This window comes from Balaenoptera ricei, chromosome 11, assembly GCF_028023285.1.
Source record: "Balaenoptera ricei isolate mBalRic1 chromosome 11, mBalRic1.hap2, whole genome shotgun sequence".
NCBI lineage: Eukaryota > Metazoa > Chordata > Mammalia > Artiodactyla > Balaenopteridae > Balaenoptera > Balaenoptera ricei.
Window position 1 is genome coordinate 25,036,667 of NC_082649.1, and position 26,459 is coordinate 25,063,125.

General features: G+C 39.5%; 1 protein-coding gene across 1 annotated transcript; it reads left to right on the forward strand.

Moving 5' to 3' along the window:
• The first annotated feature begins 16,545 nt into the window (after positions 1-16,545).
• Positions 16,546-22,736, forward strand: LOC132374604 (HLA class II histocompatibility antigen, DQ alpha 2 chain). The gene is made up of 5 exons (XM_059938479.1): positions 16,546-16,704; positions 20,857-21,105; positions 21,560-21,841; positions 22,099-22,273; positions 22,441-22,736. The coding sequence occupies exons 1-4, from the start codon at positions 16,623-16,625 to the stop codon at positions 22,251-22,253; spliced, it is 768 nt and encodes a 255-aa protein (XP_059794462.1). The 5' UTR covers positions 16,546-16,622; the 3' UTR covers positions 22,254-22,273; positions 22,441-22,736.
• Positions 22,737-26,459: the final 3,723 nt, after the last annotated feature.

Consider the following 26,459-nt stretch of genomic DNA (forward strand, 5'->3'; position numbering starts at 1 on the left):
CTAAGGAAAACAGATGCTCATTTTATTCACTACATTAATCCATGGGATAGGGAGTGAGAAAACAAACTTGCATATTATAGAAGAGTAATTGCAACATCATCTTTTTTATGTGATTAAGGCGCTAAGAACACTGGATCATTGCTAATTGGTCTGTTCACTACCATGTCCTAAAAGCTCATGACTTACAGGTCACATGATCTTCTAGACTCAGAAAGGAGAAAGCCCAGGAGTAGGGGAAGGAAAGCTGTGTACTTGATCGACATGGTTAGTTGAATCTGGGTTCTAGACTTGTATATGTCTCTTGTCCAGACTTCACCCACTTAACAAAAATAAGATCCATAGGTCCTAAAGCACAACCTCTATGTTTAAAGTATCTAGGTGATTCTACAAAAGTGATTATAGTTCACGGAGAACCTCTCACAAATATCAGAGGCAATAAATACATGGGCTACTAATATTTTATTTCGAACTTCAACAGCTTGACTAACATCCTTCTCACCTACCCGCCCAACTCACCTACCACCCCCCCACTCTGGCTGCCATCAGTCTCCTGATAAAGAATCAGAATTCACCTGAACTCCAGCCATACCCTATGTGCTGTGAAATGCAAGGCATCTCTTAATATAGTCCAACCGGACACACCTGTACATATTGGAGACAGATGTTTCAACTATTAGGATGACCCAGATCTGTGTACATTATTGACCAGAGACTGTATCTTGTACTTATTTCTCCCATTAATCAACACCAGAGAATCTACATTACTCATTACGAGGGGGGAGCTTGAAGTAGTAAACAGCTTTGAGGCAGAGAAGCTTTGGATACAAGAAGCTTAATATGCCTAGAATATCAAGTACCACTATGCAAACGAGAACTATCATCTCCTGCAAGCCATCATCAGTATATTCCTCCATGGATCTCCTCTTAAGGAAACTGAAAGGTAAGAGCACCCTGGAGTTCCCACTATCCAAAGGAGATTCAGTATGTGATGCCCAGATGCACTCTAGATCAATTAATTCATGACCTATGAGAGAGAGAACCAAACATCAGTATCTTTAAAGGTCCCCAGGTGGTGCCAGGATACAACCAACTTGGGGGACTAGTACTATAGAGCAGTGATTCTCAAAGGCAATCCACACTTACCCTCTGCCAGGAGGATATTTGGCGATGCTGGAGACGTTTTTGGTTTTCACTGGCATCTAATGGATAGAGGCAAGGGAGGCTGCTAAACATCCTACAATGCACAAGACAGCCCCGCAACACCAAAAAATTATCCTGCCCCCAATATGAATAGTTTTAGTGAAATAAAAGTTTAAAACTAAATTTTAATTAAATAAAATAGTGCAGAGGTTGAGAGATCCTCTTCTTGAGCGTTGCCCCTGAAAAAGTGATCTGTAGACTTTGGGAATTTGTTAGAAATGCCAAATCTCAGGACCCACCCAGGCCTAGTGAGTAAGAATCTGCATTTTAACAATATCTCCAGATGATTTGGATGTACAATAAAGTTCTAGAAACCCTGCTTCAGAGCAGTGGTCTCAAACAGAGCTGCACATAAAAATCATCTGATGCTCAGCCCTCTTTCCTAGGTAATTAAATGAGAATATCTGAGAGTAGAGCTCAAGCATATTTTTAAATCTCCCAGGTGATCTTTATGCCCAGCCAGGGCTGGGAACCACTCACTACACTAAAGCCATAAAAATGCGTATGACGTGTACTTCACAATCAGTCACAATCAGAGGAGAGGAAAGACCCCTGAGCTACAGGCTTTGGGATCCTAGTGAACACAGCAGGAAACACAAAGGGTAAAGTATCAAGTGTTAGTGCAGACGCAGAGTCAAAGGCAGAGCTACAGGAAAGGAAGGAAGGAGCAGAGCCCTGACCTCAGGCTAAGGTAGCTGACACAGACTGCCTGATCACAAGGTCTGCCTCCAAAAAGCTAAAAATAACACTTCAACAAATCCTCTCCCTAATTTGTCTGTTCCAGAAACTCAGAGCAACTAATTGGCTGTATGTAAGATAGAAACACATCATTTGTTACTCTGGGAAAGGGAGGAGGGACAATACCAATTACTTATCCCTGCTGACTAAAGGTGTTGAACATTTGTCGTGCATGTGTTGACAATTCATATAATGTCTTTTATGAAATATTTTGCCTTTTATTTTTATTGGCTTCTTTGTCTATTTATTACTGAATAATTGGAATCCTTGATACAGTTTGGATACAGTTTTTTATCAGATGTATGATGCATGTGTTTTCCCCTAGTGTTAGCCTGCATTTAGATTTTTAAAATAGTGTTTCTTAAGAAGTTCTCAATTTTCATAAAGTGCAATTAACCAGTCTTTTTAAAAATCAGTCTCTTATGGCTAGTGGTTTTACACTCTAAGTCATTGACTACCTCAAGGTCCAATGCCATTCTCCTGAACACTCTATAGTTTTAGCTAATAAGTTCAAGTCAATTTTGAATTAATTTTTTGTGTACATTAGAAGTCAGAGTTCATTTTTTTCTGTACAGATAATAATTTATACAGCACCAAATATTGAAAAGATTATCCTTTCCCTATTTAATTGTCATGGTACCTATGCAAAATATCGACAGTATATAAGTAGCTCTATTTCTAGACTATTCTGTTCCATTTATTGATTTGTCTATCTTATGCTAATACCAAGCTCTCTTTATTATTGTAATTATATACTTTAACCCAATACATCCAAAATATTATCATTTCAACATACAAGCAGGACAAAAATAATGAGATTTTTTTTTTTCATACTAAGGCTTTGAACTTTGATATGTATTTGACACTGTGCATCTCGATTTGGATTAATCACTTTGCAAGCATTCAGTAGCCACTCTGGTGAACGTACTGGACAGTGCAGGCATTGATTATAAGTGAAGAGAGTTGCAGAATAAGTTATATGAGGATCTGGGGTTTCAAAGCTGAGCATTTCTGCTTTTAGGACAATGAGTTTTAAGCCTAAACTCAGAGGATCTTGTTGACCTTCATCTGTCATTTTTCCATAAATTAAGGGTTATGCTGTACCTGACTGATAATGCGAGTATGAGACTTTAACAAGATAATATCCCTAAAGCACCTGCCATGCCATAGGTTATCAAAAAACAATGGTTCTCTCACTGGCTGCTCCCCTGCTCTCAAACATCCACGAGCAGTCAGCAACCTTAGCCAGGACTGAGGCTCACAAGGTTTGAAAGCAATACCAAAAGCATCTTTATATAGAGTTGCATTTGTGTGCCTTTTACAAAATCTTGACCAATTTTCCAATACAAATCCGGAAAGGAATTGTTCAGAGAAAGTTATAATGCTATGTGTTCCTTTAAAGCGTAAAACACTTAATTAGATGCCAAGGATTGAAAACCTTTGATTCAGGGCCCAAAAAGGCTCTAAGGGTTTTTTCCTCCAGCTCTACTGAGATATAATTGACTTACATTTGTAAGTGTAAGGTCCAAATTCTCTTGATTACTCTAGCTTTTTTTTCCTAGTAAGTCTTAAAACCAGATAATTTAAGTTCATCAATTTTTTTCTTCTTTTCTGAAAATTGTTTTGACTGCTTTAGGTCCTTTGCATATGCATATCTATGTAAATTTCAAAATTAGTGCAGCAATTTCTACGGAGGAGAGGGGGTGAGAATCCTGTTGAGATATTGATTGTAACTGCATTGACTCTATAAATCAATTTTAGAGAATTGACATATTGAGTCCTCAAGGTCCATCTACGTTGTTGCAAATGGTGGAATGTCCTTTCTCATTTTATATATATATATATCTCACATCTTTATCCATGCATCTGTTGACGGGCACTTAGATTGTTTCCATATCTTAGCTATTGCGAATAATGTTGCAATAAACGTGGGAGTAACTATATCTCTTCGATGTCTTGCTTTAATTTCCTTTGTGTAAATATCCAGAAGTGGAATTGCTGGATCATTGGTAGATCTATTTTTACTTTTTTGAGGAACCTCCATATTATTTTCCATAGTGGTTGAACCAATTTACATTTCCACTAACAGTGTACAAGGACTCCTTTCTCTCCACATTCTTGCCAACACTTGTTATCTCCTGTCTTCTTGATGATAGCCATTCTAACAGGTGTAAGGTGATATCGCATTGTGGTTTTGATCGTGTACTTCCCTGATGATTAGTGATGTTGAGTATCTTTCCATGTACCTGTTGATCATTTGGATGTCCTCTTTGGAAACATGTCTATTTAGTTCCTCTGCCCATTTTTTAATCTGATTGTTTATTTGGTAGGTTTTGTTGTTGTTGTTATTGAGTTGAGTTCTTTATATATTTTGAATATCAACCCTTTATCTAATATATGGTTTGCAAAAATTTTTTCCCACTCTGAAGGTTGCCTTTTTATTTTGCTACTTGTTCTTTTTCTGTGCAGAAGCTTTTAAGTTTGATGCAGTCCCATTTGTTGATTTTTGCTTTTGTTGTTTGTGCTTTAGGTGTCATATCCAAAAAATCGTTGCTGGGACCAATGTCAAGGAGCTTCCTTCCGCATGTTTTCTTCTAGGAGCTTTACACTTTCAGATCTTATGTTTTAGACTTTGATCCATTTCTAGTTAATTTTTGTGAGTGGTGTGAGATGGGGACCAATTTCATTCTTCTGCAAACATTTGTTCAGTTTTCCCAGCATTAGTTGTTGAAGAGTATATCCTTTCCCCTTTGGATGATCTGGGATCCCTAGGCAAATATTCATTGACCGTTTATGCAGAGGTTTAATTCTGGGCTCTCTACTCTGTTCCATTGCTCTATGTGTCTATTTTTATACCAGTACTATACTGTTTTTATTTCTATAGATTTGTAGTATAGTTTGAAACCAGGAGGTGTGACACCTGCAGCTTTGTTCTTCTTCCTCAGAATTGCTTTGGGTATTCAGGGTCTTTTATGGTTCCTTACAAATTTTAGGAATTTTTTGCTTGTTTATGTGAAGAATGTCATTGGTATTTTGATGGGGATTCCACTAAATCTATAGATGACTTTGGCTAATATGGAGATTTTAACAATATTAATTCTTCCAATCCATGAACACGAGATGCCTTTCCATTTGTTTGTGTCTTCTTCAATATCTTTCAGCAAAGTCTTACAGTTCTTGTTTTACAGATGTTTTTACTTTCTTGGCTAAATTTATTCCTATGTATTTTATTGGTTTTATGCTACTGTGAATGGGATAGTTTTTTTATTTCTTTCTCAGATGTTTCATTATTACTGTATGGAAATGCAATTGATTTCTGTATGCTGATTTTATAGCCTATAACCTTACTGAAATCAATTAGTTCCAACAGTTTCTTGGTTGAGTCTTCAGAATTTTCCATATACCAAATCATATCATCTGTAAATAGTGACATTTTACATCTTCCTTTCTGATTTGGATGCCTTTTATTTCTTTCCTGGGACTAATTTCTCCAGCTAGGACTTCCAGTACTATATTGAATAAGAGTGGTGACAGTGAGCATCTTTGTCTTATTTCTGATCTTAGAGGTGAAGCTTCCAATTTTTCTTCATTGAGTATGTATTAGTTGTGGGTTTGTAGTATATGGCCTTTGTTATGTTGAGGTATATTTTTCTTCTCGAAAGAGCTTTGGAAGTTTTCATTTTTTTAAAAAAAATGTCCAATTCATCTACTTTATTGAATTTATTGCCATGAAGTTGTTTGTTGCATGTCATTATTATTTTAATATTTGTATGGTCTACAGGAATGCTCCCTCTTTTTTTCTGATATTTGTAATTTGCATCTTTTTAATTTTTTTCTTAGTTCATATGACTAGAGGTTTAGCAATTTTATTGATTTTTTTAACATTCTGATTTTATTTAATTGATTTTCTGTATTGTTTTTTGTCTGTTCACAATTTCATTAATTTCCTCTTATTAATATTATTCCTGCCTTCTACTTGCTTTGAGTTTAATTTGCTCTTTTTTCTAACTTCTTATGGTAGAATTTAGATCATTGATTTAATACCTTTCTTTTTTTCTAATAAAGGTATTTAATTCTGTAAAACTTCTTCTCAATATTGTTTTAGCCACATTGAACACATTTTGATATGTGGCTTTTAATTTTCTTTCAAGTTAAAATCTTTTCTAACCTCCTTTGTAATTTTCACTTTGATAGGTTATTTAAAAGCCTTTTCTTTAAATTCCAACTATTTAGGGATTTTCCAAATATTTTTCTTCTATTGATTGCTGGTTTAATTCCCTCATGGTCCAAGGAAGTATAAACAGTATATAATTTCAATACTTTTAAGTTTTTAAGATTTGTTTTATGGCCCAGAATATGGACTATCTTGGGAAGTATTCCACATCCACTTGGGAAAAAATGGATAGTCATTGCTGTTGTTGGGTGGGGTGTTCTATAAATGAGTCTTAGTCAAGTTAGTTGATAGTATTGTTGAGATATTCTATAGTCTTACTGACATTCTGTTTTATTTTTCTAACAAATACTGAGAAGCAAGTATAAAATCTCCAACTCTAAATCTGGATTTTTCTATTTGTCCTTTCATTTCTGTCAGATTTTGTCTCATGTGTTTTGAAGCTCTGTTGTTAGGTGCACACACACTTAGAATTCTTAAGTCTTTTTGGGGAAGTAAACGCTTTATCAATAAGTGATGTCCCTTTTTATCATGCATAATGTTCCTGTCTTAGACATTGACTTTGTCTAGTATTGACATAATTATTCCAGCTTTCTTTCGATTTTGTTTCCAAGGTATATATTTACCCTCCTTTTAAGTTTAATGTAGCTATGTCTTTATATTTAAAATGGGTTACTCATAGACAGATTATAGTTTGATAATGCCATCTTTATTCAACCTAATCATATCTGTCATTTAGTATATGTTTATATTAATTACATTTAACAAAATTCTTAATATGGTTGGATTATTTTTGCTGGATATTTTCTATTAATTCTATTAGATATTTGTTCATGTTTTATTCTTTTCTTGCCTTCTTTTGGATTAGCAGTTGCCCTAGGATTTACTATGTATAAATATAAAATCTACCTTCAAATTCTAATGCAAGGAATTTATATTAGTATACTCCAAATTCCTCTCTCCCATTTTTTGTGCAATTATTATCATATACTTCACTTTTTCATATTCCATAAACACACAACACTTTGCTACTATTTTTGCTTCAGAGAATCTGTCACCTTATAGAGCAGTGATCCCCCAAGTGACATTTGGCAACATCTGGAGATACTTTTTGTTGTCCCAACTGGGAAGGATGCTACTGGAACCTGTTGGGTAGAAGCCAGGGATGATGCTAAACATTGTGCAATGCACTTGAAAGCCCCCTTCAAAAAAGAATTATCCAAATCATTGCACCAAAAGGTACAAACTCCCAGTTACAGAATAAATAAGTCATGGGATGTAATGTACAGTATGGTGACTATAGTTAATAATTTACTGATTAGTTATCAATAGTAAACTAATTAGTATCAATAGTTAACTATTATATAATATTAAGATATCAATAGTATCAGTAGTTAACTATTAATTGTTAACTAGTAATTGATTGATTGATTGATTAATACTGTATTGTATATTTGAAAGTTGCTAACGGAGTGGATCTTAAAAGTGGATCTTTTTCTCACCACAAGAAAAAAATTTGTAACTGTGTGGTTATGTATGTTAACTAGACTAATTTCAGTGATCATTCCACAATATATACAAAAATCAAATCATCCTGTTGTGCACCTGAAACTAATATAATGTTACACGTCAATTATATCTCAGTAAAATAAAATTTAAAAAAAAAGAATTATGCAGCTCAAAATGTCAATAGTTCTAAGGTTGAGCAACTTCTTTTTTTTTTTTTAAAAAGAGGAGTTTGGTTCAAGATGGCGGAGTAGAAGGACGTGCACTCACTCCCTCTTGCGAGAGCATCGAAATCACAACTAATTGCTGAACAATCATTGACAGGAAGACACTGGAACTCACCAAAAATGATACTCCACATCCAAAGACAAAAGAGAAGCCGCAATGAGACGGTAGGAGAGGCCCAATCACAATAAAATCAAATCCCATAACTGCTGGGTGGGTGGCTCACAAACTGGAGAACACTTATACCACAGAAGTCCACCCACTGGAGTGAAGGTTCTGAGCCCCACGTCAGGCTTCCCAACCTGGGGGTCTGGCAACAGGAGGAGGAATTCCTAGAGAATCAGACTTTGAAGGCTAGTGGGACTTGATTGTAGGACTTTGGCAGGATTGGGGGAAACAGAGACTCCACTCTTGGAGGGCACACACAAAGTAGTGTGCGCATCGGGACCCAGGGGAAGGAGCAGTGACCCCATAGGAGACTGAAGCAGACCTACCTTCTAGTGTTGGAGGGTCTCCTGCAGAGGCAGGGGGTGGCTGTGGCTCACCATGAGGACAAAGACACTGGAAGCAGAAGTTCTGGGAAGTACTCCTTGGCATGAGCCCTCGCAGAGTCCACCATTTGCCCCACCAAAGAGTCCAGGTAGGCTCCAGTGTTGGGTCGCCTCAGGCCAAACAACCAACAGGGAGGAAACCCAGCCCCATCCATCAGCAGACAAGCAGATTAAAGTGGAACCTAGAAAAATGGTACAGATGAACCGGTTTGCAGGGCAGAAGTTGAGACACAGATGTAGAGAACAAACGTATGGACACCAAGGGGGGAAAGCCGCAGGGGGTGGTAGTGTGATGAATTGGGCAATTGAGATTGAGATGTATACACTCGTGTATAAAATTGATGACTAATAAGAACCTGCTGTATAAAAAAAATTAAATTAAAAAAAACAATTATTAGTTCAAATCTCCTTTGAGAAAGCTGTGCTGTGCTTTCAACGGGGATGCAGTAAAATTTAGTAGGTGCGCGGGAGGAATTGAGTCCGTATATGGAAACACTCCAACTCTTACATTCAAAGCTCATTTATATATACCCAAAAGCCAGAGGACATTTATGGTACATTGCAAAAATAGCTACGGATTCTTTGCACCTCATCCTATCAAGAAATGCAATCTGTTAACCCACTTCTTGATTTGAGCCAGTGCTCGACTTGCATCGGCTAATAGAATGTAAATTTAGGTAGAAGAAGCCCTGCCGTTTCTCTCGCGCTAGGGAGCCTTCCAGCACCTGATGGGGAAGCCTCAGCCAGCCTACTGGATGGTGAGCCCAAATGGAAAGAACCTCAGTAATCCCAGCTGAACCAACTGATGCCACAGATGGGTGAACACCTGAAAACATCTGAGCTGGCACAGACACAACTGCCCAAGGGGACCTAGCACAATTTACTGTCTTACAGAATCATAAGAAAATACTAAAACATTGTTTAAAGTTATTAATTATGTTTTGGAGTAGTTAGCGACATTAAGAAAATCTGACTGATACAACACTCCTCAAAGTGTCCTATTTCCTAGTGACCAATTGGTGCTTCTGTGACTCACAGGCTCCCACATACCTAGACTGCCACAGGGAGAAGGTTGGCTGAAAAAGAAAAAAGCTATAGGCTGTCCCTGGCCTAGGCACAGTTAGTATTTGTCATTATATAGTTGCTCTCATTTGGAAATAATTGCTATGTGCCAGACACTGGACTGTATTTAAACCTTATAATTTGTACTTAGTTACCATTTTATTTTATCATATTAACTATCATGTAGCAGTTTTTATCCCATTTTATAGTAAAGTACCCTAAAGCTCATGTATTTTGAGTGACTTGCCCAAGATGATGCAGCTGATGAAATCATTATTGAACACTTATTCATTTGATTACAAAGCCCATCTTCTTTTTACTTTACTACTCTGGACTCTGTTGTTGTTGTGAAGCATCTTTCATTACTGCAAGATGGTAGAGGCTTGGCATTTTCAGTAAAACCTCACCAATGCATAATAACTAGGGTTGTGTCAGGAGAAAACACTTGAAAGTCAGAACCAAAGAATTTGAAAATACACAGTTTCTTAGAGAATGATATAAATGTTAATTAGAAGTAACATGAGTTCCATCTAAATAATTTCTTAGAGGACGCCCAAAGATGTAAGGTATAATGACACATTCCATTTACACTGACAGTTTTAGGTACTAAATCAATGGCAGGAAATTAATGATTTTTAAGAAAATTATTGGGGGGGGACCTTCAAAATGGCAGAGGAGTAAGACATGGAGATCACCTTCCTCCCCACAAAGACATCAAAAATACATCTACATGTGGAACAACTCCTACAGAACACCTACTGAACGCTGGCAGAAGACCTCAGACTTCCCAAAAGGCAAGAAACTCCCCACGTACCTGGGTAGGGCAAAAGAAAAAAGAAAAAACAGAGACAAAAGAATAGGGACGGGACCTGCACCTCTGAGAGGGAGCTGTGAAGGAGGAAAGGTTTCCACACACCAGGAAGCCCCTTCACTGGCGGAGACAGGGGATGGGTGGGGGTGAAGCTTCGGAGCCATGGAGGAGAGTGCAGCAACAGGGGTGCAGAGGGCAAAGCGGAGAGATTTCTGCACAGAGGATCGGTGCCAACCAGCACTCACCAGCCTGAGACACTTGTCTGCTCACCCACTGGGGTGGCTGGGGGCTGGGAGCTGAGGTTCGGGCTTCAGAGGTCAGACCCTAGGGAAAGGACTGGGGTTGGTGTGTGAAGACAGCCTGAGGAGGCTAGTGCACCACAGCTAGCCGGGAGGGAGTCCAGGAAAAAATCTGCACCTGCTGAAGAGGCAAGAGACCATTCTTCTGGGGTGCACGAGGAGAGGGAATTCCTTCCCTGTGTACCCACAGAAGGCAGAACACAGACTAAGCAAGCTCCAGAGATGGGCGCAAGTTGTGGCTATCAGTCCAGACCCCAGAGACGGGCATGAAACACTAACGCTGCTGCTGCTGCCACCAAGAATCCTGTGCGCAAGCACAGGTCACTATCCACACCCACCCCCTGGGGATCCTGTGCAGCCCACCACTGCCAGGGTACCAAGATCCAGGGACAACTTCCCCAGGAGAACACATGGCGTGCCTCAGGCTGTTGCAATGTCACGTTGGTCTCTGCCACTGCAGGCTCGCCCCACATTCCAATTATGACTATCCTACCCCTCCCTCCCCCTGGCCTGAGAGAGCAAGAGCCCCCAGTGAGCCGCTGCATTAACCCCCTCCTGTCTGGGTGGGAAACAGATGCCTGAGGGCGACCTACATGCAGAAGTGGGGCCAAAACCAAAGCTGAACCCCAGGACCTGTACAAACAAAGAAGAGAAAGGGAAATTTCTCCCTGCAGCCTCAGGAGCAGCAGATAAAATCCCCACAATCAACTTGATGTACCCTGCATCTGTGGAATACCTGAATAGACAATGAATCATCCCAAAATTGAGGCAGTAGACTTTGGGAGCAATGGTAGACTTGGGGTTTGCTGTCGGCGACTGATTTGTTTCTGAATTTTATGTTTACCATAGTTTAGTTTTTAGCTCCTATTATCATTGCTGGATTTGTTTATTGGTTTTGTTGCTCTCTTTATTTTTAAATTTTAATAATTTTCCTTTTCTTTCTTTTTTTCTCCTTTTTCTTCTGAGTCGTGTGGCTGACAGGGTATTGGTGCTCCGGCCTGGTGTCAGGTCTGAGTCTCTGAGGTGGGAGAGCCGAGTTCAGGTCATTGGACCACCAGAGACCCCCCAGCCCCACATAATATCAATCGGCGAGAGCTCTCCCAGAGATCTCCATCTCAATGCTAAGACCCATCTCCACCCAATGGCCAGCAAGCTTCAGTGCTGGACGCCCCATGCCAAACAACTAGCAAGACAGGAACACTACCCAACCCATTAGCAGAGAGGCTGCCTAAAATCATACTAAGTTCACAGACACCCCAAAACACACCACAAGACATGGCCCTGCCCACCAGAAAGACAAGATCCAGCTCCACAAACCAGATCACAGGCACCAGTCTCCTCTACCAGGAAGCCTACACAAGCCACTAAACTAACCTCACCCACTGGGGGCAGACACCAAAAACAACGGGAACTATGAACCTGCAGACTGAGAAAAGGAGCCCCAAACACAGTAAGTTTAACAAAATGAGAAGACAGAGAAATATGCAGCAGATGAAGTAACAAGGTAAAAATCCACCAGTCCAAACAAATGAGGAAATAGGCAGTCTACCTGAAAAAGAATTCAGAGTAATGATAGTAAGGATGATCCAAAATCTTGGAAATAGAATGGAGAAAATACAAGAAATGTTAAACAAGGACCTAGAAGAACTAAAGAGCAAACAAACAATGATGAACAACACAGTAAATGAAATTAAAAATTCTCTAGAAGGAATCAATGGCAGAATAACTGAGGCAGAAGAACAGATAAGGGACCTGGAAGATAAAATAGTGGAAATAACTACCGCAGAGCAGAATAAAGAAAAAAGAATGAAAAGAATTGAGGACAGTCTCAGAGACGTCTGGGACAACATTGAATGAACCAACATTCGAATTATAGGGGTCCCAGAAGAAGAAGAGAAAAAGAAAGGGTCTGAGAAAATATTGGAAGAGATTATAGTTGAAAACTTCCCTAACATGGGAAAGGAAACGGTCTATCAAGTCCAGGAAGTGCAGAGAGTCCCATATAGGATAAATCCAAGGAGAAACATGCCAAGACACATATTAATCAAACTATCAAAAATTAAATACAAAGAAAAAATATAAAAAGCAGCAAGGGAAGAGCAACAAATAACACACAAGGGAATCCCCATAAGGTTAACAGCTGATTTTTCAGCAGAAACTCTGCAAGCCAGAAGGGAGTGGCAGGACATATTTAAAGTGATGAAAGGGAAAAACCTACAACCAAGATTACTCTACCCAGCAAGGATCTCATTCAGATTCAATGGAGAAATTAAACTTTTACAGACAAGGAAAAGTTAAGAGAATTCAGCATCACCAAACCAGCTTTACAACAAATGCTAAAGGAACTTCTCTAGACAGGAAACACAAGAGAAGAAAAAGACCTACAAAAACCAACCCAAAACAATTAAGAAAATGGTAATAGGAACATACATATCAATAACTACCTTAAATGTAAATGGATTAAATGCTCCAACCAAATGGATTAAATGCTCTGTCATACAGAGTGAAGTAAGTCAGAAAGAGAAAAATAAATACTGCATACTAACACATATATATGGAATCCAAAAAAAAAAAATGGTTCTAAAGAACCTAGGGGCAGGACAGGAATAAAGACGCAGATGTAGAGAATGGACTTGAGGACATGCGGACTGGGAAGGGTAAGCTGGGACGAAGTGAGAGAGTGGCATGGATTTATATATACTACCAAATGTAAAATAGATAGCTAGTGGGAAGCAGCTGCATAGCACAGGGAGATCAGCTCAGTGCTTTGTGACCACCTAGAGGGGTGGGATAGGGAGGGTGGGAGGGAGACACAAGATGGAGGGGATATGGGGATATATGTATACATATAGCTGATTCACTTTGTTATACAGCAGAAACTAACATAACATTGTAAAGCAATTATACTCCAATAAAGATGTTTAAAAAATAGAAAAATTTTGGTCTAAATTAATATTTTAAACTGCAAATTTCATTTCCACCATTAATTTATGAAAAGGGTCTTTTATTTTCCTTTTAGACAGAGGTAACAAATTGGTTTTTGTCAAAGTGGTACACCATTCCTCTGAGTTTAATTCACTAATAATTTTACTTTATGTTAAAATTATGACCTGAAGAGAGAAGAAACTAGAACAAGGTTCATTGTGTGATTGCAGGAAAAGGACGGACACAGAATCAGGTTAAAGACAGAAAGCTCATCTTCTATCTCTTAGCTAGTAACATTGCCTTGCTTGGACTTCCCCTGCATCCCACTGGATGTGAAATCTGAGACTGGTCTTCAACTTCCCATCCAAGATACAATTCTAATCCTGAGTGTTTAACATCCTAACTTCCTAATTTGAGTTGAATTCTTTTAACTGTAAAATTAGTAGGTGAAATTCTGAAGCACCATCAAGAAAAGTTTTGACCATTTGCCAAACTGTAAGTGATTTATTTAAGATATAAAGCAGGTAAGTCTGGATCCAGAAAAAAAGCATAGAAACATGTTATTTACTGCATAGAAAGGAGGATGCTGCATGGTAAAAGGAACACATCTCAAGTAGAACCTCAAAATTTCTCTTGGTCCATAACGGGAGAGACTAGAAAGAACGATAAGACCACCTGTAGGGTCAAATATTTATCCTAATTATGTCAGGACACTGTATTCTGAATCCATGCAGGAGACGCCTTCCCTCCCTCACAGGGCCTCGTGGCTTGCCCTTGTCACATTTCAGCTCTGCACTCACCAGCTGTGTGACTTTGGGCAAATTCTTTCACCTTTCTGAAATCTGATGTCCTCCTTGTAAAATGGGGATGATATTAATGTATTACAAGTATAAAGAGCCGTGGGAATTTTTCATTCCAGGTGGAGTACATCTATGCTCCTCACAACAATCTAATGAAGTGCTGTTAACGTCTTCAGCCAAGGATCATCAGAAGCACATCCATGGATGAACAAGTTGGTTTTATTGTTCATACACTCACCATGGGGAATCAGGGGCATCTCAATATGAAGATGTTGGAACCAAAGAAGCAGAACCTGTTGGAGAGATCTTTTAAGAGATTCATTGCAAAGAATTAGTTTACACAGTTGTGGGGTGGACTAGGCAAGTCCAAGACCCATAGGGAGGGCTATTGTCAGGAAAGGCAGGCTGGAAATTTCAGCACAGGCTGAAGCTGCAACCCACAGTGAAATCTCTTCCCCTCAGGGAAACCTCAGGTCTGCTCTTGAGACTTTTCACCTGATTCGTCCAGCCTCACCTAGATTATCTAGAATAATCTCTCTTGCATAATGTCAACTGATTTTGGACCTTAATCGCATCTATAAGATAACTTCAGAGCAACACCTAGGTTAATGTTTGAGTGAATAACTGAGGACCATAGCCTAGGCAACACATGAAACAGACCCTTAAACTATTATAGGATTTGGGCTTGTGTTAGGTGATCTTGAGGAGGATTTAAGAAACAGAGACTTTATTCTTAATTGGATTCTGTCAAGAAGTGGGTGGTGAGGTGGGGTAATTCTGTAATCCGGCACCTTAATAAATCTTACCTAGGAGGAAGGAAGATTATACCGAGGCTAACGCTGTAATTAGGAAAGAAGCAGAGGTCATTCATATTATCTAGGAGAGAAGTAGGCTTGGTCATTTTTGTGATTTGGACACAGTTCATGTTTTGTCTGTGTTGAGACATGATTACTGAGTGGCCTTGTTTTCTGCTTCGATGGTCAAAGCAGAATGGCTGATGGTCACAGAATGGCTGTCTAATGCTGTTGCTATACGACGTTGCTTATGTTCAGCAAGAAAACACCAAAACCTAGTTGTGAGTTGCAGGCCAGCTCCTGGCAACACCAAGGTCTAATAAATAGTCCCAGGCAGCTCCCAGATGCCAGGGCTTTTTCTGTCTCACTCTTCTTTATAGTCTTTGTCACTGTGAGGTAAGACAGTGCTGAGAAACTGGAGGCCATCTAACAGGCACAGGGTGATTGATTCTAAATGGAACCCCCATTAACCCGTGGCTTCCATAACACACAGAAAATCAATTCTTCTGAAAAAATAAGTTCCCCTCTAAAAATTGTCTTTGACCTTAGCTCAATCCTTAGTCCCTCACAAATACCTGGGGTTTTAATGTGGCAGGATAAAGAATATTAAAATATCTAGTAGATTAAAGGAAGAAAATTTTCGAAGTCAGGACAATTCCCTGAATTCTACCCTTAATATTTGACTTGACATTCTTAAGTTTAAAAAAATTATACAGCATGCCAGCCAGAGCTTTCTTTAAAGTAGTCAATGCTCCCCAAATTCCTTTAAAAGTAGATAGGTTCACTAAAATATAGAGCATAAAGAATACTCAAGGCAGGGAAAAAATTCAAATGAAAGATCATGCAGTTACTTTACGCAGCATTACGCGACATTACAAGTACTTTTATTGCCCTGGGTAATAAAAGCTTTTGAGAGTACGAAAAGAATAACTTACTCAACTGGATTTCTATAAGTAGAAAAGGCAAAGGTATTCCTTGGCTACCACCAGCAGAAATCACTTGGATCAACTCAATATTTAGAGAATTCCATATGCACTATGGAAACAAAGAGAAAGACAGTTAACCCACATAAGGGGGCAAGAGAAATGGGAGGAGGTGGGGCCTGCCAGGGAGGGGGACGAACTCAGGGGAGAGATCCTGGAAGTTATAGCCCAGAATATCCTGTCGGACACCAAATTAGTGAGGACCTCATCCGTCCACGAGGCTGCTCAGAAATTCCCAGCCCTCTTGTCACCAGCAGGCATACACATGTGTGAGAAGATTCTGATTTAATACCCTCCCTCCTTTCATAGAAAATTCCCTCAGGTCCACTCTGAGTGGAGGCCGCATCAGAACCGGGAGATTTCCCAGTCCCTTCGAGGCCTCTTAGTACAAAGTCTTCATCTGGCAACTGAGGTGTCATCATAGGGGATTTTTCTGATTGGCCAAATCCTGACCTGGCAGAGTGTGGTTTGGGTGTCTACAGAGTTCCTTCTCAGCTCAACCCTCGTCATTGCTCTGCAACTCAGAACGGCAACTGCTGAGACCACCTTAAAAGAGGATGGTCCTGAACAGAGCTCTGATTCTGGGGGCCCTCACCCTGACCACCATGATGAGCCCCTGTGGAGGTGAAGACATTGGGGGTGAGTGCACGCTTGAGGGATGTGGGGACTAGAGTTGGGGAACAGGGAATTGGAGGGAAAAAAAGATAGAGTTTGGCCTAGAAATAATAGTGACTCCTCAAAGCGTTCTCAATATTAAGCAAATCTAAAACCTACAGTCATTCCTCCTACAGGAAACCAGAGTCCAGACCCACTCTCTTTGCTACTTGTGCTGTTGCAGAGTTCACCAAGGACATTATTCTGTTTCTGATATTGGATCCAGTGAATATGTCCTGGAGGGCTCTAGGGCATTCATTCATTATTGCCTCAAAGATTAGAAATGTTTCCATAAGTGGATATTTTGTTACTAAAATTTTATGAACTATTGCTCCCAAATTTCTCTGAGCAAATCTTGAAGCTTTTTGTATATTTCTCCTAAAGTGTATCTTGGGGTAAATAGTTCCATGAATTCTGTATACTGTGTAGATACAAAGAAGGGTGACCTTTTCAGTCTCAGATCTACATACATTTTCATGCTGTCATCTGGCACAGGTGGGGAGAGGGTAAGCGAGCCCAGCAGAATGCCTTTACACGAGGCGTTTTACCGCAGGGTCCTCACTTAACCTCAGTTACCTCATACGTGTCACCTCACAAATAACCAAGTAAAATAGGTGTGTAGAAATGCTTTCTAAGTGATTAAGACACACAAATGTCAAAGATTATTCTTATTTTTTTAGTTTTACCGTTACAAGTGTAACTTTGCTTTATTTTCTTTAACAAAGTAAGAAATTTCCTTATTTTTATTTTAAAATTGAGAACTTTATGATAAGAAACTTGATGAATCAAGTTATATTGTTTTCAAATTGTTAGCCCGAATTACCAGTTCTTCGCCCCATCTAAGGAAGTCCTTCAAGAAGAATGGGCAAGCACAGATTATTTATTTGGTCCCTTAGGCCCCTCTGCCTTTGCTGTCCCCCTCCTTCCACCCTCTTTTCATACATTCCTTCGTCTTCCTTTCCTTCCAAGATCCATCCCTGGCCCACATCTTTGTTATTTTATAGACATTGAGTGAGTTTGTAAAAACCAAAGTAGAAAGGCCAGACAGTTCAAAAGGGAAGTGAAATGGAGGGTACTCTAATCTTCAGCAACTTTGCTAACCATGGCTGCTCCCATTCTAATTGTGTGTGGTAGTGGAAGTTTCACGTACTTCTCCAGAGCACTTCTAAATTTTGTTTCTTCACCGTTACACTAGAGTGTCCTGGTCAGGCTCGACTTCCCCATTAGGCACAGGGGACACAGGCCAAGGGCCTGCTGTGCTTATAGAGCTCCATGAAAATATTTTATTATTTTAATTAGAAGAAAAAATGAACTTTTATGTTTTAATTTTTAATTTAGCCTAGATTATATTTGTCTTTATACCAGTATGGCCATAAAATATGACTTTTAATATTTTTATGGAGGAAAGCTTGCCTAAGCAACAGTGCTTAGGGCTCACAATCATACTGCAGGCCTGGGCACTGCTGATTCTGACTGTCATATAATTCTGCTACCTCTGTGTTTGTCAGTCTTCCCCAAAGTCTCTGTGATCCTCAAGAATAGTAATTGACATTTTGTATACATTTTTAAACACGCAGCAAGCTAAGTTTGGGGGATGCAAAAATGAAAAAACATGCTATCTGCCCCATAGAGTGTACTAAGATTAGTAATGCTAAGAAAATGGTGCAGAAAAACAGAAGGAGTATTGCTGAGCAGGGCAGTGGACGCAGCTGAGGCTGAAGCTGTAAAAGTGAATTGGTTCCAGTTGGCATAGCAGTGCGATGTTCTTCAGTGCTGGCAACTCAGGACAAGTAGCCGATGAAGAGAATAATTGCATATATTCATGATTGAAAAGGAGTCAAGAATATTCACTACAGGGATAAGGAGGCTATGTTGGAAGATCAACCAAGGGGTCATGCTGGTAACGTTGAGGAATAGACTGACTTGAAAGCAGGACACTGGGATGGAGAGGTTGGAGGTTATAAAGTGAGCAAAAACATGTGTAATGAGAGAACTTAGCTAAAAAGTTGGTAACTAAGCAGAAACTTCAAGAATGAACTGGGGCTTCCCTGGTGGCACAGTGGCTAAGAATCCACCTGCCGGTGCAGGTGACAAGGGTTCGATCCCTGGTCCGGAAAGATCCCACATGCCGCGGAGCAACTAAGCCCATGTGCCACAACTACTGAGCCTGCACTTTAGAGCCCACGAGCCACAATTACTGAAGCCCAGGCACCTAGAGCACGTGCTCCACAACAAGAGAAGCCACCACAATGAGAAGCCTGCTCACCTCAACGAAGAGTAGCCCCCACTGGATGCAACTAGAGAAAGCCCGTGCACAGCAACAAAGGCCCAACACGGCCAAAAATAAATTAATTAATTAAATAAATAAATTTTAAAAAAAGAATGAACTGGAGGTGTCCAGGAAATCCTAACAGATAATTTCATTTCAGGGGGAAAAAAAAAAAAACACAGACCCCTGCAAAGACCAAGGAACATGAAAGGATAATGTCATTTGGTTTTATTAATAGATAAGGTCAGATGAGGATGTTGGATACATCCATCCCAGAACTCGGCACAGTACACTGTACTTGCTCCTTTACTCACCTGACTCTCCCATTAATCAATATTCTCCTTGTCGGCAGAGACCATGCCTGATTGATGTTTTACTCTTTGCCTCCCACAATGTCTGAAACCCTGTTGATGCTCAGTGATTGAGGAAGGAAGGAAAGAGAAAATGATAAAAGGCTTGTATGTGTCTGGACAAAATTGTCCAGTTAGGCTTACTTGAGTAGAGTCAAACTGAACTGGTTGCCATTCTGCTTTGGCATCCTCAGAAAAGTATATTGTCCATTTGAAGAAAACGGCAGAAGAGTATCTTGAGTCCTCAACAAATATGTGTTGAGTCAGAAAAAGAACTTTAGTAACCTCCTTAAAGAAAAAAAATAGAGGTGGGAAATAACAGAAATCCAGAATAAAACTTCCATTTCTTACTTCAGAAGCAACCAGGCACTCTCCTTTAAGGATCACTACTGTTAACAAAACAGACAACTTAAAACCATTGTTTATTCTTTATATATTTTGTAATACTCTCACTGTCCTTGTCGTACTCGTTCTTACACCCTGTAACAGTTAGAGGAAACTCTTTTAAAATAATAAGATTCCGTGTGCTTTTCCTTGGTTTAGAAAAAATAAAAAATGAATCCTGTATAGAAAACATTCTGCTCTGAGCCAGTCCTGAGGGGAGAGGGACCATAATGAACGTGTCATTACCTGATGAAAGAATTAAATGAGAAAGAAAACTTATGAAGCAAAGGGAAGTAAACTAACACCATGATCATTCATTCATTCCCATCTTTCTTCTTTCTTTCCGTTATGATATTTATCACAAGCCTACAATGTGCCAGGCACTGAGCTGGACATGCAGGAAATAGCAGTAAACAAGGCCTGTGAAAGTTCCGCCCTTCTGAGCATATGTTATAGTGGAAAGACAGACTGGATTCTAACAGGACAGCTACCAACACTGAGGGCGAAGGAAACAGGTGCTGGGAATTTTGCTTAGAGACTGTGCAGAAATATGGCTACTATCACTGCAAGGACGGCAACATCCGATGGGAAAGTGCCTACGTGTGGTGTGTACAGGGCACTAACAAGGTTTACTACAAGCAGTTTTGCAGAACATGTCAGAAGTCTTATAACCCTTACAGAGTGGAGGATATCACCTGTCAAAATTGTAAAGAGACTAGATGATCCTGCCCAGTAAAAGTTCGCCACGTGGACCCCAAAAGGCCCCACCGTCAAGAGTTGTGTGGGAGATGCAATGGCAAATGCCTATCCTGTGACAACACTTTCAGTTTCAAATATGTCATTTAAATGAATGTGAAAAAACCAAAACACTGGTCCTGCTGAACGTGTGCTAGTGGAGCAGACAAGTGAGCTTTTTTCCCTGCCCCTCCTCCTCCTCTCTGCTGCTCCCTCAAAATACTTCTTGAAAGGCTGTATTTGACAAAGCTGTCAAATAAAAGCATTGCAAAACAAACAAACAAAAAGAGGTGAAGGCTACAATGTTTGAGAGTTAAGTTTCTTCCGTTACTTTGTTTAACATGGTTCTTTCCTCTCCCTCTGTTCTCCACCTTCCTTCTCCTCACCCTCACTTATCAGCTGACCACGTTGGCACCTATGGCACAACTATCTACCAGTCTTATGGTCCCTCTGGCCAGTACACCCAAGAATTTGATGGAGATGAGCTATTTTATGTGGACCTGGAGAAGAAGGAGACTGTCTGGCGGCTGCCTGTGTTTAGCAAATTCGCAAGTTTTGACCCACAGGGTGCCCTGAGAAACATAGCTGTGGGGAAGTATAACTTGGATATCCTGATGAAACGCTCCAACTTCACCCCTGTTACCAATGGTAGGTGTCCACCATTCTGCCTCTCTTTACTGAATCTATTCTTTCATACCAGACCTCACTCTCTTGTTCCCTAAGGAGAGATACCCTTCACCACTCTATAAAACTCTCTCCTTTTCAAGGAGTCCCCAGATCTTCTCATAGTAATTACTGAACCCTCATCCTCCCTCTTCTCAAAGATCACATATTTCCATGTAATATAAGGATCCCTACTCCCATAACATATTCCTTGAATCCCTCAAGGAGGAGTCCCACAGACCTCCCTCCTTAACAAGCATGCCCACGGAGAACATGGGGATAAAGCAGAGGCAGTGAGTAGCATCTCCCAAGCAAAAGGGAAACAAGAGCTCTTCCACTGTCAGACTGGGAAATGGTGGGAGGGCTCCCCCAGGATTCAGTGGAGAACCTCAGGGCAGAGCTATCCTCATTTCACATCAGTGCTGTTTTCTCACCACAGAGGTTCCTGAGGTGACTGTGTTTTCTAAGTTCCCTGTGTCGCTGCATCAACCCAACACCCTCATCTGTCTTGTGGACAACATCTATCCTCCTGTGATCAACATCACATGGTTGAGGAACGGACACTCAGTCAGAGAGGGTGTTTCTGAGATCAGCTTCCTCCTGAAGAATGATCTTTCCTTCCTCAAGATCAGTTATCTCACCTTCCTCCCTTCTGATGAAGATGTTTATGACTGCAAAGTGGAGCACTGGGGCCTGGATGAGCCACTGCTGAAACACTGGGGTACGTACGAGTTCCACCCCTTTGATACTTTCTCTTCTCTATCAAGTACAGAATGTCCTCCCTCTTAGCCCCTAAATCACACGGTCCAGAGCTTGTTTTTCACACTTCAAGTGTTTCTAAAGATATACTTCCCTCTCTTCCCTAAGCCTGGTGCCCTGAGTCTTTGTAGAATGAACACCACACCTCCTGTCCCATCCCAAACACATGCACGTGAACCAACACTCTGTATTCTGAGCTTTACAACTTCACTTTTGCAGAGGCTGAGATTCCAACCCCTATGTCAGAGCTGACGGAGACTGTGGTCTGCGCCCTGGGCTTGACTGTGGGCCTCGTAGGCATCGTGGTGGGCACTGTCTTCATCATCCAAGGCCTGCGCTCAGGTGGTCCCTCCAGACACCAAGGGCCCTTGTGAGTTGCACCCTAGAAGGGAAGGTAAGGATTCAGATTTGTCAGCATTGGAGACAGTACAGGAGGAAAGAAAGTGGGAAGAGGTTTGTGGACTCAAATGTGGTTGAAAAGTTGAGGAGAACTGGGAAAGGGCATGATGATTGCACAGAAGCCCCCTAGGACTCATCAATCTCATGTCTATCCTGTTGCAGGTGCACTGCCCGTCTACCAGAGCAGAAGAGTGGACATGCTAGATGACCTAGAACTTTCTTCATATAGCTTCTCTCCTCTTACACTCCTCCTCTCACCTCTTCTCTGGGACTTAAGATGCTTATCCCTTAAAGCTCACATATACCTCGGAATCCTCCCCCTGACTACCTGATGATTTTTTTCTGTTCTCAATAGTTACATACCATGGGATCACTGGCGTATTCCACCCAGTTACCTAATGCCTAGTGACCCTGATCCAGTATCATCATGGAAGCAATAAATCCTCCTTTTATTGAAACTTTTCCTGTCTTTCATCTCAGGGCTGACTAGGGCCTTGTTCCCTTATGCTTTAGGCCCCTTAATTTCATTTCTCAGATCATGTTTCATGCCCAGTAACACAGGAGCAACCTGTGTAGACTAATAATATGTTGATATCTTAGCTGCGATTATTATTTCTCTCTTCCTTCTGTTCCCACTCTTGGCACTGTCACCCACCCCCCTAATTCAGGCATCACTGAAGATAATATATACTCTTCTCCCATGGTGTAGATTTGTTATAGCAGAAATACAAAAACCAAGAAATAAGTCTGTACTCATCTTAATATAGCTTTTAAAAGTTATGACAGAGAAATAGGAGAAAGGAATTTTGAATCTTAAAAGTACCAAAAGCCAAATTTTTGGTACCAAAAGTCAAAATTTGTTCCCAAAACTTTAAATTTGTGAAGAATGAATGAGGATAGTAAAAGCATTCCTCTCTCCTCCCCACCCTTAAGGAGCTAAGGATTCCCTAGGCAGAGAAAGAAATGAAAGTCAGTTAGGAGAGGATCAGAATACAACATAATGCAGGTATCTGAGAAGGACCAAAAACTTTGTCCTTACTTAGGGTTAGTAACAATGGGAAAAGGGATGGGGTAGAAACCACAGGCATGTTTAGGGTCCCTAGAGCACAGGTGTAGTTTGCCTCACCTCCTACATGAATTCCTGCTAGATAATCACGCAGACTTTCCTGACATGGCATGTCAGGGACAGTAGAGCGAATATAGCTGCAGAATGTTTCTAGGCAGATAAGTCTAAGTCATTTTACTGAATCCCTGTGCATCCTTGTTTGCCCTGAGGCACAGCAGAACATTTCAGTACCCCCAGCCCCTGCCCTTCACCCTCCTAGCTAAGGAAATGAGAGAGAAATCCCAGGAAGGACAACATCATTGAGATAATGTAGCAGCAGCTATGAGTGTTATATTCTCCTCCAGATTCACTGTCTCCAGTGGAAATCTTTGTGGAGGAAATGGATCAACAGATGGATTCTCTGGCTTTCCTGAGTGTGTCCAAAACCTCACTCTTGAGAGTACATGTGACTTGACTTGGAGTCATTTTGCCCTTTGAAAATGTTTCAGGCACATTGTCTCAGTCTTTCCATTCTTCAGTTACTAAGTCCATACATTGCATCTCGGGTGGTATTATGGAACAACTATGAAATTTTTGAGACTGTCCCTGTCCATGCCATCTGCATCAGTGAGCTTAAAATGTAATTGAGAAAAAAGACACAATATTAACACAACATGATACAGCTTGGTTTGGTGGAAAGAAACCTAAATCCAAATCCAGAACTCAGCACTTCATAGCTAGTAGTTAAAATTTATAACACTGGGGAAAATATCTAACATTTCTGAGCTGTATTTTTCTCATCCATTATGTGGGGTGATGATACTTTCCTTGCAGAGCTATTGACAGCATTTGAATAAGCTTGTTATACAGGAAGTGCCTTATGCATACTATACAAATACATAAGAAAACATTGCTAGTTACATTCACAATTTATTAAAAAGAGTAGATCATATCATAAGAAAGCACTTTTGTTTTCCTGAGACTTTTAATGATTTAGGAGATTCAAACATGGAGCTATGGATAAATTCTTTTCATATGTTAATTGGAGGATTTTGTTTTCCTGAACGAGAAAAGCTGAGATTGGGTTAGGCTGAGAGAATAAATAGGGTACAGTTGCCAGTGATGAAAGGGTTGCTAAGAGAACTCTTAAGGAAAGAAGTTGTAATATTTGACTTTGGATATTTTTACTCTCTAATAAAAAATATGTCCCCCCTACGGCTCATAAATTTTAGTCAAGGTATGTTATATGCAAATGGATATTTATGCACGTTTACTTTGGGGAAGAGGTAGGGAAGATTCAAGGAGAAAAAGCTAGCTGTGAGGTAGAAGTAAGAGGATAATTTAAAATGCAGAGTAGGAATTAGTCAATACAGGGAACCTGAACCAGAGGTGATCATAAAAATGTAGGTAACCGAGCACAGATGATTTTTAGGGTATTGACACTACTCTGATACTATAACGGTAGATACATGTCATTATACTTTTGTCCAAGCCCATAGAATATACACCAGGAGTGAGCCCTAATGTAAGCTATGAACTTTGGGTGATACACATGTGTCAATGTAAATTCATCAGTTGTAACAAATGTAGGGGATGTTGATGGTAGCAGAGGATATGTTTGGTGCAGGCAAGGATATGTAGGAAATCTCTATGCCTTCTGCTTAATTTTGCTGTGAATCTAAAACTGCTCTAAAACAAAGTGCATTTTTTTAAAATTAAAGAAAATGTCAGCAATTATGATCCCAAATGTATAAAATAAAAATTTCAGTGTAAAAAAAATATAGGTCCCTCATTATGCACAAATGTGCTGAGAAGACCTTTTGGCAGTAGGATTTTTTTGTCCTTTGAATAGGAAATTTTAAGTAAATTTCAATGATTCATAAAGTAAGAATTCAGCAATTTGGAGGGTGTGTGTTTGTGTGTGTGTGTCTGTGTCTGTGTGTGTCTGTGTGTCTGTGTGTTTGCAATATAGGGTTATACTGAATGGCATTATGACCAGTGGCACAGAAATATACAAATGCTGACCTACTCAGGCTCCTTCCTCGTCAAGTATTCAGGAAAGCAAATTCAATGTTAGTCGCATTTTGTTAAAGCATTCATTCATAAAGTCTTCACATAATTTTAAATAGCAGGACCAAAATTAATTCTAGAGTATACCCCATTTAAAGTTGTTGTAAAATATTGGTCACATTCTCTGTGCTGTACATTACATCCTTGTATCTTATTTATTTTATACTTGGTAGTTTGTGACTCTTAATTCCCTTCCCTTATCTTGCCTCTCCCCACTGGTAACCACTAGTTTGTTCTCTCTATGAGTCTGTTTCAGTTTTGTTGTATTCAGTTGTTTATTTTTAAAATTCAACATATAAGTGAAAACCTACAGTATTTGTCTTTATCTGATTTATTTTACTAAGCATAATACCATCCAGGTCTATCCATTTTGCTGTAAGAGGCAAAATTTCATAATTTTTATGGTTGAGTACCATACCGTCTTTAGCCATTCATCTGTTGATGAACACTTAGGTTGCTCCCATATCTTGGCTATTATAAATAATGTTGCTATGAACATTGGGTGCATATTTTTTGAATTAGTTTTTTTTTTCCTTCAGATATATAGCCTAGAGTGGAGTTACTGAATACTTTAAATGAAGTATAATCTATAAAAATATCAAATCACTATGTTGTACACCTGAAACTGATATAGCATGGTAAATCAACTATACTTCCATTTTAAAAAATAAATAAAAATTTAAAAATAAAAAATAAATAAAATAAGTGTTATATAACAAATAGTTTAAGGGGCTGGAAATAATTAATATACAATAGAAAACTAAAATTAACTAATTGGAATTTATTTTGCTCTGAATGACTAATGAATGTATAATAAAATTAACTGTAAACTAATAAGCTTACACTATTTAAAAACATGTTCCTTATATTAAAAAGTCAGAAATAAGGAAAAAATTAATTAATACAAACTTTAAAAATTTAACTCTAAAAAATAAGAGCAATCATTTCATCACCTAAAAGTAAAAAGTAGGATCACCACATGACATTACTGGAAACAAAATTGGCTATCAGACAACATGATTTTTAAATTACGTGATTCTTTAAAAAATTATTTGAGTTATTTGAA

Excerpts from the sequence above, each read along its gene's own strand:
- LOC132374604 (XM_059938479.1), top strand. The coding sequence starts at position 16,623 with ATGGTCCTGAACAGAGCTCTGATTCTGGGGGCCCTCACCCTGACCACC. Across the intron at positions 16,705-20,856 it reads TGGAGGTGAAGACATTGGGG|CTGACCACGTTGGCACCTAT; the intron begins GTGAGTGCACGC and ends CTCACTTATCAG. Across the intron at positions 21,106-21,559 it reads CTTCACCCCTGTTACCAATG|AGGTTCCTGAGGTGACTGTG; the intron begins GTAGGTGTCCAC and ends TTCTCACCACAG.